Source organism: Dendropsophus ebraccatus, chromosome 2 (assembly GCF_027789765.1).
Source record: "Dendropsophus ebraccatus isolate aDenEbr1 chromosome 2, aDenEbr1.pat, whole genome shotgun sequence".
In the NCBI taxonomy this organism is placed as follows: Eukaryota; Metazoa; Chordata; class Amphibia; order Anura; family Hylidae; genus Dendropsophus; species Dendropsophus ebraccatus.
In genome coordinates this window covers 78,387,348-78,401,345 of record NC_091455.1, presented here as the reverse complement: position 1 = coordinate 78,401,345, position 13,998 = coordinate 78,387,348, and the positions used below count along the sequence as shown (strand labels likewise).

The 13,998-nt window shown below is 38.7% G+C and overlaps 1 protein-coding gene across 1 annotated transcript in view; it reads left to right on the top strand.

Moving 5' to 3' along the window:
• The window catches only part of RTTN (rotatin), a 193,543-nt gene that overhangs the window by 157,203 nt on the left and 22,342 nt on the right, over positions 1-13,998 (top strand). The window contains exons 38-43 of the mRNA XM_069957838.1: positions 240-330; positions 2,632-2,782; positions 4,431-4,568; positions 6,939-7,126; positions 9,414-9,519; positions 10,776-10,873. Of these exons, the coding sequence (XP_069813939.1) occupies positions 240-330; positions 2,632-2,782; positions 4,431-4,568; positions 6,939-7,126; positions 9,414-9,519; positions 10,776-10,873 (772 nt within the window). The remainder of the gene's footprint in view (positions 1-239; positions 331-2,631; positions 2,783-4,430; positions 4,569-6,938; positions 7,127-9,413; positions 9,520-10,775; positions 10,874-13,998) is intronic.

The window sequence follows — 13,998 nt, the reverse complement described above, 5'->3', positions numbered from 1 at the left end:
GAAGCTTCTCTTCTGCGAATCATGTGATTATAGTTTAATGTGATGCTTCTCTGGAAGCACAAATGTGCATATGTCATTATGTTTTTATTGCATGAGAAAGAGCGGCATAACTGAAATGATAGAGCCCAGGGCAGCAATTCATTGAATATTTCAGTGTGTCCTTGCTGCATCTGCTGTGTAATGTAATCTGACCGTGTAGGAGAAGCTCCTGATTTTCCTTTGTGTCCTCTCATTTACAGTCTTGTAAAGCCAGCTGTGCTAGAAAGATGTTTTTCTGATCTCAAGACTTCGTTCACCCCTGAAGGTCGTGCAAGAAATGTAAAGTCACAGGTCGGTTTTTCTTCCAGCACCTAGGCTAATACTGTTATCAGAACACAATAGAACTGTGCTGAACTCTTTGGCGCTCTATAGGATGAGGTAGTTGACCACATTAGTGTGTAATCAGTGGCCTTACCTGTATTGTGCTGCACTCACATAGGGAGACGGTGCTGTATAAAAAGAATAAAGTATATTTCATTTACATTGGTTACAAACTTCTCAGGAAACATTACATTTTCTATTGACTACATGTGTGATGATCGGCTTTATGGGTTTTAATGACGAGTTCAGGGTTTGTTTGGTTTTTTTGCTGCATATAAATTTTTATATGCTGAATAAGAGATATAATTAACCCCTTAAGGTCGAAGCCAATTTTCGTTTTTGATCTTTTGCTTTTTCCATTTTATGTTTAAAAGTCCATAGCGCTTGCATTTTTTCACCTAGAGACTTATTTGAGCGCTTATTTTTTGCGAAACAAATTGTACTTTGCAATGACAGGCATTATTTTTCCATAAAATATGCTGCGAAACCGGAAAAAAATCATTTGCGCTGTCAAATTGAAAAATAAAACAAATTTGTTTTGATTTCGTGGAGTTTTGCATTTACGCCGTTCGCCCTATGGTAAAACTGACTTGTTATGCATGTTCCTCAAGTTGTTACGATTACAATGATATATAACATGTATAACTTTTATATTATCTGATGGCTTGTAAAAAATTCAAACCATTGTTAACAAATATATGTTCCTTAAAATCGCTCCATTCCCAGGCTTATAGCGCTTTTATCCTTTGGTCTATGGGGCTGTGTCAGGTGTCATTTTTTGCACCATGATGTGTTCTTTCTATTGGTACCTTGATTGCGCATATACGACTTTTTGATCACTTTTTATTGCGTTTTTGTTTTTTCCTCATTTATTTTTCTAGTTACAGGGCCATGTAAGGGCTTGTTTTTCTCAGGAATAGGTGTACTTTGTAAAGGCACCTTTTGATCTACCATACCATGTATGATGGAACCCCCAAAATATCATTTATGGGGTGAAATTGGGAAAAAAATTCAATTCAGGAACTTTTGGGGAAGTTTCATGTTTACGTAATGCCCTTTACAGTTAAACTGACATTTTAACTTTTTTCTATAGGTCAGTCTGAATGCAGTGATATGCATTTTATATAGTTTTTCTAATGTTTTACTATTTTTAGTAAAACTTTTTTACTTTTTTTTTTTACATAAACTAGAAGCCCCCCCCCCCCGGGGGACTTGTATATACACAGCACTGATCTCTCATAGAGATCAATGCTGTGTATATACACAGCAAAGATCCATCAGATCGGTCATAGATTGCTATGGCCTGCTGCAGGCCATAGCAATCTATTGCCGAGCCGGGATCAGTGTCTGACGCTGAGGCCCGGCACAGGCAGAAGAACGGATCCCCCCCCCCCCCGCAATCGCATCGCGGGGGGGAGATCCGTGCCACTAGACACCAGGGATGTTGTGCATAAAGCACTTCAATGCAGCTGTCAGGTTTGACAGCTGCATTGAAGTGCTTAATTAGCCGGCGCGGCAACGGGACCCGCGCCGGCTAATAGAAGCACCAGGTACGTCATGGGTCGCTAAGGGGTTAAACATTAAAGAAATCATTTTAAGAAAAAAAGGTTTTAATCAATGTGAACATTTATTGTATATAACTATTAAAAATGTCATTAAAAAATCTAATAAAAAATATTTTATTGCATTGTGCATTGAGAAGGTCACATTTTTGGGAAATGTACATATACATATTTTACAGCTTTGTTAACGGCATTTGGCCGTTTTACACCTCTTGTAGAAAAAAACAAAACACTAAATAAGTAAATAATAAATCTTACTAACTCACAATGTTCACGTTATGAAGGTAAACACTCTGAACTTTAGTGCAAAAATGCAAGGAGGTGTCAGCATGTATACTGTATTTTTCATAAAAATTGACAAAAAGGTAAACACTCTTTACCTTCTAGAAATAGGAGCCTCTTTCCTGAGCTCATGGCTCTATCCAATTGCAGTAGTTTGGCTCCATCAATCGACTTTTACCTGACTCCTGCAACAAGAGGGCAGCAAGCAGAGGAGTGAAGGGAACAACCATACTCTTTTCCCAGCTGTATCTAGTGCTTGGTGGGGACACCCAGATCCCGACCTATTTAAATAAAAAAAACTGTGACATATCAAAAATCTTTGAGTTACAATTAGGTAGGGTGGAAAGGCTCTGAATTCCTTTTCTATTTATTTTCTTATATGTTTTTCACATCTGGTATGTAACCTTGTATTTATTTTGTTGAATAGGTGCTTACTCTTCTTCAGTATCTGTCTGCATTGTCCAGATTTCTACAATCGTGTCTGCAGGTCAATGCAACTTTGTTGACAGAAGACAAGATCTGGTCCTTATTGGGAACTTTGTTCTCATTGCTTTTTATACAGCACAAGAAAGCTCTTGGTATGTGTAATTAAATGTGATTTGGAGTCGTTTAGTCTTCCTATAGGACACAGGCTTTGTAATTGACATTAATGTACATAGCTGCCTGTACAGACGTTTTAAGGTCGATCAGTGTACATAAAGCGTCCATGTAGCTGACAATATTGATACATGTTAGGAAACAATGCTAATGAAGATCAGAAATGGAGGTAGGTGCCCAGAGTGTTAATATATAGGTTGCTGCTTGTATATATTTGGTTTGGTTATACCCCTTCATAAGAACGGAGGTGAACTGTCTCCTAGAGTGGATAGAGCACATGCACAGCCAGCACTTCATTCTATGGATTGGCGATAAGTTTTGATTGTGGGGCAATATAAAAGTAGCAGCCTATTTATTATAACATTTTGGTCCATTAAAGGTTTTATTTTCATTTCACATAGCTCCCCTAAAACTAACCATGATAATGGGTATAATTGGCTTGGTTTTTAATGGGTTAAGAGCATTCCTTTAAACTAGCCTTTACCTTAATTCTCTCTTTTCCGTCTCCCTCTAATGCAATATCTTTCTAGCATCAAAAGTAATTGTAATTTAAAGCCTTCAGTGATGCACCATTAAGTCTTCCTACCATTGTACTTACTCCACAATTTTATTCAAATTGCCAAGTTTGTTTTCTTACTCTGCTTAGTGCGAATGAACAAAAATTAATGGTAACTCAGCAATGTACAGCACGAGGAATCATTGAGTTAATGGATTTTCAAGGCAAAATGTGCTTATTAAAATTTTTCGGAGCATTACCCTCTGGATGTTACAGTATGTTTTGGCCAGCAGAATGCAGTAAGCGTGGGCAAGAGGAGTCCACATTTCCCATCTCTTTTCCCTGACTCCACTGCATTTCTTTCCGTAATGCTTCTTCTAAAGGCAAAAATAATTTGCCTGTAAGATGGTGATTATACGACAGAAGCAACGTACCCTGGGATACTGTCAAAGGTATTTGACCTATACCACGACACACCCATAGGTTTTATAGGACCAAGTGTAGCCTACTGATAACTATGCTTGGTGTCCAGAAAATATAATGTGAACTGTAAAATAACAGAATAAACTTGGTGGTAGACTATGGGTGATATATTAAAACTTGTAGGTATGCCACAGGCAAGCTGCGGTATGAGTTGGAATATCTTTTGGACAGTATCTCAACGTATACAGCCAATGGAGAACAAAATGTGGCCTGGTGATAAATATTATGAATGAATGACAGCTGTATAATAGTATATTTATAGATATTTATAATGTATCCCTTGTATGCTGGTTCATAAGCAGCAATTCACATGGATATGTACAATAGGCTACATAGCCTCTATGTGTCTTTTTGTATTGTCCCTCATTTATATTTCTCAGCATTGGTGGTTTATAGATTGGAAAATCATCTTTTATTTGCTCATTGCAGTTTAAGTCCACGTGTATATATGTATATGCTATACATAAATTAATCTTGTGCAGTATTCATTTCACCATTTGTTTACTGCTGTCAGCTCAATAAGCAAGTTTCTTCTTTCATTCCCCATCTTTCATACTGCTTTTTTTCAAACAAGTTCCAAAGTCTTTTCTAATTCGCTCATTGAAAGAATTAGTCCTTTTTTAATACATCCAAATGTGTTGTTGTTTCAGATATTGAGCTAAAAGCTGCAATTTATCAGTCATGGACAGACATCTTTTCATTTTTAACCACCTTGCTAAGAAAAAATGGACCAGGTGTTCTCTCTCCCATAACGGCAGGCTTATCAAAGTATGGGATTGCATTCTTCGGTGAGTTTATTTATTTATTTATGTTAAAGAAAATCTTAACTAGATTCTGCAGATTTTTTTCCTAAAGCTCTGCTTTCATTTTACCAGAGCTAAAAACTGATCTCTGATTGGTTGCTGTGGGCAGGTTACACCAGTTTCTGTTTATTCATTTTATAAATCTGGGTGATTATTTACATTATGTTAAAGTGATTACTGCATCGGTGGACAGTGTCACTTACAGCAAGTGGGCCCCATCTTCCGGCTGGGGAGAAGCAATTATAGTACAGAAAAAAGACACAGGCAAGTGTTTATACAGTTATATATGGAATGTGCAGCATCTAAGCTTCTGGATGGTGCAGAGAACCGCACATAGAGTAAGAGGGTGACAGTTTCACTCTAAGTTATGAAATTCTTTCTGCTTGCATCCGCTGCTAGGGAGTGCAGGTAAGCGCTTAAGATTATGTTTGTGATGGCTGCTGGCCGACAGAACTTTATCACTTAAAGGGGTACTCCAGCGCTGATAAAAAAACAACAAACACACAGTTTTTACATTTACCATCCCTCTGGAGTCTGTCTCCGTTTGAATTTCCCACTGTTTGCAGGTCCCTGAAACTCCAGTTGGTGGTTTCATTTTTACTTTACTTCCTGGTTTGGGCTTTCTCATGATGCACTTTGTCTCCTCCGATGTCTAACTGATTCTGTAAAAATGATAGATGGCTTACATCTTGTTTAGCCAATCAGAGTGGAGCAACCTGAGTCATCTGACAAAGGGAGGCTGGCCTAACAAGGCTTAGACCCGCCTCCCTCTTGATGATGTCACTGTCACAAAATTGCTTCCTGGGGTCAACAGTCATTAGGTAAGAATGAGTTTACTTCACTTCCTGGTGGGAGATTAAGGGGGGGGGGAGATAGGTGATTGACACATATTACAGAGTTATATAACTTTGTAATGTGTTTCAATTACTGGGAAAAAAAGCTTTTTACTGGAGTACCCCTTTAAAGCCTACCTGCCTCTATTGGGACATGTCAAAAGTTTTCATGGATCTGTATCAGACCACAACTGATCAGTAAAACAAGCGGTGGGACGACCGTGCCGCCATACAGTTCTCTGTCCCATACTGTGTCTATGAGACTTTGGCAGCCCCATACACTTGCACTAGTAGTCCATTGTGTTCAGGTTATGTGACACAGAGCTGGAAGTGAACCTGCTCAGCACGGACTTCTTCTATCTTGGTTGCTGTCTGAACAACAACAGATCAAAACTTTTGATATGTCTCTGTGACATATCAAAAGTTTTTTCCTTTTTTATTTTTTTTTTAAATGACTGGTCTGCTTTCACTCTATGGCTATATGAATGTATGGAGATTAAGTTTTGACTGTTATAAACTGAGAATTATTAGTTAATACAGAATTTTTTATCAGAAAAAAAAAGTTCAACACCTTGATCATAAAAACATTTTATAACCTTACTAAAGTACAATTAAAATAAAATTTTCTTCAGTATAGGAAATATGCATAGTAATTAAAGCCAATAAAGATATTGGCCTTTTTGCCTAAAGCATTTCAAACGCTAACCCCGTAACAACCCATGACGTATCTTGTACATCATGGCGCCGTTAGGGGAGTTCAGAAAAGGGGCTGCACCGCAACCCCGCTCTGAACCGCTGCAATCTCGGCTGTTATCTGCAGCCTGGGACCACAGCTATTAGGCTAATTAGGACATTAAAATGCAGCTGTCAGACATTAAATGCCTGCTGTAGCCACTCTGTGATGGTCTAGTGCTGTAGTGATGCGATCATGGAGGGGGATCCCTTCTCATGTATCGGTGCTGTATTATATACACAGCATTGTTCCCTATGAGAGATCAGTGCCGTGTATATAGAAGTCCCCCAGTTTGTTTGCTTTTTATTAATAAAAAAAATCCTCTCCCCTATTAAAAGTTTGAATCAACCCCCTTTTCCCATTTAATAGATAAATAAATAAAAAAAAAACATGTTTGTTATTGCCGCGTGCGTAATTGCCCAAACTAATAAATTATCCCATTCCTGATCTCGCACGGTAAATGGCGTAAGCACAAAAAATGACCAATTGCACATTTTTGGGCTCAGGTGGGTCTGTAGGGGAAAAAATACAAATGCTATGGCCTTTTAAACATGAGGAGGAAAAAATGAAAGTGCAAAAATGAAAATTGGCTCAGACCTTAAGGGGTTAAACATCAATACTTATCAATCAATACTTTGCTACTGGCTTTTAAAGTGGTCTAGATCTGTGTGTATCAGCTGAGATGAGCTGACCTTTTTTTTTTTTTTTTTTGTTCTTCTTTGGATATGTGGAAAGTTTTTTTTTTTTTTTATGTAGGAAAAAAGTTTATTTTTTTATTTTTTAATCTAGACACCATTTCTGAATGCTTGACACTATCTGAGAAACATCAACATCTGTACGTGGCCAGCCTGCAATTTTTATCAGTTCTTCTTCAAGCAGAAGGAAGCCGGCAGCCTTATGAGTCAAGCACAACTCTCACTTCACTTTTAGATGGAAATCTCAGGATGGGAAGTAACCTTTGCAAAATAATTTTTCAGGTTAGTGTGGTTTTGTATTCAGTGTATGTCGTGGATGGGAAACCACTGGCCCTCCGGCTTTTGGAAAACTACAATTCCCATCTTGCCTTTGCTTTCTATATACAGTGGGAATTATAGTTTCGCAACAGTTAAGGGACCGCAGGTTACCTATCCCCGGTGTATATCACATGTATATACCTGTGCACGTTATACTTATATAACCCTAAAAAATACATACAATAACTGTCCTAGTGTATACTGTGTTTCGCTACAGAAACAGCCAAGCAGATGGTCTTACAAGTGAAAATCATGTTATATATGCTGTGGGAGAATTCTTTGACATATGTTAGCAGCATGTTTCTTCCTTCTCACAGCAAGAGCTTTGTGGGTTCAGACATGGGAGATATTCATCTTCTTTGACTCAATAAGGTCAAAAAGAAATTTCAGTTGTGAAATTTAAAAGCCTTTTTTTTCAGGTGTTATAAAAGTCTAAAAATGTTTACCCTACGTTAATTATTGGGCTAAAAACGGGTGTATGAAGAGGGCTCAGGAGCTGAGCCCACTCCATACACAGCAGGTGTCTGCTGCTGTGTGCTACAGATAACTGCCGGTAATAACTGACACCAGTGATCCCGCAGATGTCAGTCATTTTAACATTTGAGTGCTGTGACCAATAGCATTTGCAACATTTAAATGTCGAAGTGACAGGTGCCGCGACTGTTGGGTGTCCACTTGGCATATGGATGATCAGTCACTTCTGAGTTATTTTCAGTTTTATTTTACGTATAATTTGTTTTTGTTTTTACAGTATATTTTATGGTTAACCCTTTGAAGACCAGGCCCAAAATGACCCAGTGGACCGCGCAAATTTTGATCTTAGTGTTTTTGTTTTTCCCTCCTCCCCTTCTAAGAGCTCTAGCACTTTCAGTTTTCTATCTACAAGCCATGTAAGTGCTTGTTTTTTACAGGAATAGGTGTACTTTGTAATGGCGTCTTTTATTTTACCATAACATGTATGATGGAACCCCAAATATATTATTTATGAAGATATAAATTGGTGAAATCGTAAAAAAGAATGCAATATGGTAACGTTTGGGGGGTTCCTGTGTCTACGTAATGCACTATATGGTAAAAACAACATGATACAATTATTCTATAGGTCAGCCCGAACACAACCATATGCAGGTTTACACAGATTCTCTAATATTATATATATATTTTTTTAAAATGAAATCCTTTTTTTTGGCAATCAATTATAAATAAAATGGGCCTATTGTGATGCTTATAACAGTTTTATTTTTTCACCTACAGGGCTGTATGGGGTGTCATTTTTTCCGCCATGATCTCTAGTTTTTATTAATACTATATGTGTGAAGATCGGACGTTTTGATCACTTTTTATTATTTTTTTTTATATATATATAATGTAACATAAAATCGGTAATCTGCGCGCTTTTTTCCCACTTTTCGTGTACGCCGTTTACTGTTCGCAATGACGCTTTTTATATTTTAATAGATTGGACAATTACACACGCTACGGTATATTATATGTTTATTTGTTTATTTATTTTTATATGTTTTATTTATATAATGGGAAAGGAGGGTGATTTCAACTTTTATTGGGGGAGGGGTTTTGGAGTAGTGTGTTAGTGTTTTTTACACATTTGAAGTCCCTTTGGGGGACTTTTACATCTAGTACTTTGATTTTTACACTGATCATTGCTATGCCTCAGGCATAGCATTGATCAGTGTTATCGGCGATCTGCTCATTGAGCCTGCCTGTGCAGGCTTAGTGCAGCAGATCGCCGATCGGACCGCAGGGAGGCAGGTAAGAGACCTCCGGCAGTCCGTTTTACCGATCGGTAAGTGACAGGGGACTCCCCTTGTCACTTACACTTAAACGCCGCGGTCACGCCGCGGCGGCGTTTAAGGAGTTAATTGCTGATTGCAGCCGGCCCCCACTTGCTATGAAGCGCGCTCCGCTCCGGAGCACGCTTCATAGCCGGAGAAACACCCAGGGCGTACAGTTACGCCCTAGGTCGTCTGGGGACAGACTTCCATGGCGTAACTATACGCCTGGGTCGTCTAAGGGTTAAATTTATTACAAAGTACAGTTGTACCGTAAAAATAAAATCCCTAATATGGCTCTGTAGGTAAAAAAATGAACGAGTTATGTCTCTTAGAATGTAAGGAGGGAAAATTTAAAGTGCAAAAATGAATATTTGGGTAAATGAGTTTCATGATTTGCGTATATATTTGTGTACCTCGTTATGTAACATTTTTATGCATCACCTTAATGTTTCATGTAGACGTATGAAGAGAAATCACAGGAGGACCCTCTCAAACAGATCTGTGTGAACTGTCTTATTCTGCTGTTGGCTGTCAGCAGAAGCGCCCAGGCATACGGTCTACAAGGTGAGCTTTGTGGGTTATTTTAGGAGACTGTACAATGGATTACATTAGAAGAGTCACTTAAATTAAACAGTTTATGAAAAGCTGTAGCTAATGCACACCATTAATGCGGCTAAAATAGTTATCAGAAATATCCTTTTTACCTATGTTTTGTTGCCATCAGGGACACCTTTTATAGAAGTAGAACTACTTCAGTTAAAGTCTGCATTGTGGTGCTATATATAACTACTATACAAGTGTTACATGTCAATTCTTCACCAGTATAATGTAGGATAAAATGAAAAATCCAGATGTTAGCTTACCATTAGGGCCCGTTCACACTACGGAATCTTCGACCAAATTCCGTGCTGAACATTCCCCCCTCCCCTCCGTGCATACTCAGCGCCAAATCCTGACTTGTATCTCTTTGAATGGGAGAGCTTGCGCCTCTCCGCTCAAATAACTTACCTGTGAATTCTTTGAGCGGCAAGGTGCAGAGAGCGCACAAGCCCTCCCATTCAAGGAGATACAAGGCAGGTTTCAGTGCAGCGTCTGCGCGAGGGTTTCGTTCCACACAGTATTTTAGTGCAGATTCCATAGTGTGAATGGGCCCTTAAAGGGAACCTGTCACCCCCCGTGCCGGGGTGACAGGCTCCCGACCCCCCGTTAGAGCCCCACATACTTACCTAATCCCTCCGGGTCCCGCTTCTGGATCCGGTCGGGTGACTGAGATCTCAGCCGCTGCAGCCCGGCGCGCGCGCTGAGAGATGAGTCCAACGCCCATAGAGAATGACAGGAGAGTCCAGCGCTCCGTCATTCTCTATGAGCGTTGGACTCATCTCTCAGCGCGCGCCGGGCTGCAGCGGCTGAGATCTCCGTCACCCGACCGGATCCAGAAGCGGGACCCGGCGGGATTAGGTAAGTATGTGGGGCTCTAACGGGGGGTCGGGAGCCTGTAACCCCGGCACGGGGGGTGACAGGTTCCCTTTAAATGGAAAAATACACAAAAATTGAAGTGCAGCCTGTAAATTATGGTCTGTAAAATGCACAAGTGTTGTATTAAGGTTTGGCAATATAGGTGAAGGTGATGTTAAACCCACCTTCTCATTTGTTACATATAGTAGCGTCGACTTTAGAGATCTAAAGATGACGTTTTATTATATGGTAGTCCATATATCTGTAAATTGCTAATTTTAAGAAGGGACTTCACTGGTTGGGACAACCCTTGTACATTTCCTGATTTTTGATTTTCATAAAGTTGTTCATACCTGTTATTCTAGCTAACTTTATAGATATCTGCATTGAGAAGATGAAGCATATTCATGCACAGCTGACTCTAGAGTCACTAAAACCAGGAAAATCTTCACAGAAAAAAAAGGTATTTGCCAAGTATAATATAAAGGTTATCGTCCTATAATTTTTTTGTGTTTGTGCCTTTTAACTTCAGTATTTAATTAAAAAGCTGACTTGCATGTCTTGGTTATGTGCTGCTCTTATTTGTGCCTGTTCTCTGGCATGTAGATGAGGGGTTAGACATAACTAAAACTAAACATCAAACACTTTTTATTTATTTAGGGGTAAGACCCATGTTGCTCATAACACAGCTGAAATATGATGAGGAGTAGACAAATATAAGCTTTTCTGCAACTGACATAAATGCTAATATCTTGATGGAAGCAGGCAGCAAAAATTGACCCCTAACTTGGTTCTCAGGAACTGTCAGGCTGCGGGCAGGGTGGTAACTTACCTCTCACTGTGCCACGGTAAACGCCAGGACCGGCTGCGGTATCTCCAGAACTGACACATCAAGACCCGATGATGAACTGGCTGCTCAGCCAGTCAGTGGCAGGCAAGGGGAGTGTTAAGTTAGTACTTGTAAGGAATTTTTAAAATAGCATGGAGGCAGCACTTGTCATAGTGAAAAAAAGACAGGATTTTTATTCACACCCTCTTATTTTACTGTACTTTACTTTCTCAAGCGTGAGGCTAAAATATAGCCGAAATATTGCGGAAAAGAGTGTGAATAAAAATCCATTTTTTTTTTCTTTACTATCACAAGTGCTGTCTCCAGTGCTATTTTTAATACTTTTCTCATTCCATCAATAGAAACTAGGTTGGAAGTGATGGAGTAATCTTTCAGTATGATAACATATCTTGCCACTAAGGAAAGAGTTCTTAATAAAACCTTCTTTTAGGAAAACCATACCATACCAAAAAATTTAGGGTAAAAATAAAAAAAAAATGTTCCATGACCAATGCATCCTGCAAAGCTGATCTGTATCATTGTTGTTTGAGGTATGTTTCAGGACATTATCTATTAATCCCTTAATGACCTTTGACGTGTATTTTCATCATAGGGCCATTAAGGGGGTATGGAGAGGAATGAGCCTAAGCCATACACGGTGACTCCTAGCTGCTAATTGATGCTAGTATGCTACTAATAGTGGGTATAGAGCAATCGCCCCCGCTGGCCATTTAACCATTTAGATGCAGCTACCAAAACTAACAACTGCATTTAAATGGCCATTACATACCTTATTGGTGGTCCAGTGTAACAGATCAGCTCCCCGCGACAAGATTGCGAGGGACCGACTTGTTGTCAGTGCACCTTGAGACCTCTGTTAGGCCCCCCAGGGCTGCCTGACTCTGCAATTGATTCAGCCTGCCTCCAACTGGCTACATATAACATATCATTGTAATATTACCAACCTGAGGAATATAGAAAACATGTAAATTTTCCCGCACAGTGAACAATGTTTAAGAAAATGTATATTTTTTTTTATATTTATTTCATCTTACACATAATTTATTCCTTTTTTTAATGTATAATTTATGGTAAAATAAAAGGTGGTGTTTGTAAATTTGGCACCACAAAAAGGGTCCTTTATGTGGCTCTGTAAAAATGAAAGAGGAAAAAAATTATATTTAAATTTCTAGAGTCCTTAAGTTAACACTGTTTTATGTTGTATATGTGATTTGTGTATTTGCTATGAAGTATTTGAACGATTTGCATTGTCTGTTTAAACATAATAATTATATTAATGATATAAGTAGATATAAAAGATGATATTGACATTTAACAGTTAGTCTTCTGTACTGAATGGGATATATGGCTTCCTGTATCGAATTTAAAATGCACGCTACTTGTAGCATTTTATAAGTACGCAAACAAGCTTCCTGAGGAAGTAGCTGACGGAAGCAAGCTTGTTATAAATGGAGAGTGGTTAACCTGTGATGCCTGTTCACTTATTGGTAAGAACAGCCGTCTCCATGTGCTGAATCAAAAGCACCGTGTTCTTACGTTTCATCTTCTGTCCCTTTTACAATTAATGAGAGCATCTAGTTACCATGTGTTTGTTAGCTGGGTAGTCAGTCCATTTGATCATTTTTATCAAATAGTTTAGTAAAATTAATGTGCACATTTAGCAGAAAGCACTAAGCCAAGTAAAAACCATAAGCTAAAATATACACACACTTCTTTTTTACTTTATTAATATTAAGTCCCATACTATTTTTTTTTTAAACAAAATTTACAAAAAAAGTTTCTACTTGACCCACCACAGTCCATTCTTAGCTCATGATCCACCATAGTTCATTGTTAGTGTTGATCAGGTTGAAAAAAGAGGAGTCCATTAGTTGCAACCCACAAGCCTAAGTTGATACAAAGAGAGGCAAAAACACTTAAACGGATAAGCACCTGCCACTGACTGATCGGGATCGCGGAGGTCCTGATCACTTTCCTGACAGGCGGAAGAGAAATACTCACCTCCATCTTGTGGGATCTGCAATCTTTTGATAGTCTGCCCTCGGGTAGGCTTTATGAAAAGATCGACGATAGTACTGATCAATATTATGCAATATGAGCAATACTTCCAATGATTGCATATATAAGTCTCCTAGGGAGACCTATAACCCGCATGGTTAAAAGCGTAAACGAAAATATATATTTTTTTTAAAAGAGGATTTTTTAAAATTATATCAGAAAAAAATTAATAAGTAACTTTTTTCTTTTACACCAATATGATAGCAATTAAAACTGTGGATCATGGCGCAAAAAAATTACACCCCAACCAGTCATGTAGGTGAAAAAGTAAAAGCATTATGACTCTTAAAAGACATCAATGACCTTTGACATGAAGGGGTTAATAAACATATTGAAAAGATGTGGACCCAATGCTGACCACTGTGGTACCCCACTGACTGTGACCCAATTGAAGCATGTCCCATAAATAACCACCATCTGTTTGCTATCACTGAGCCAAGTACTTATCCATTGACATGTATTCTCTCCTACTCCCAACACCCTGATTTTATAAATCCACTTTTTATTTGGTTTATTTGGTTTAGAAAAGTCTAGATGCACAAAATCCATCTAAAACTCACCTCCTCATAGAAGCTGAATATATTAGTAGGATATTTTTAGTTACCCAAGCCCACTCTGACCTGTGCAGAGGGCATTCTACAAAGAGGGGAGGCTAAGCACTGAGCTTCAGTTATTGTGAG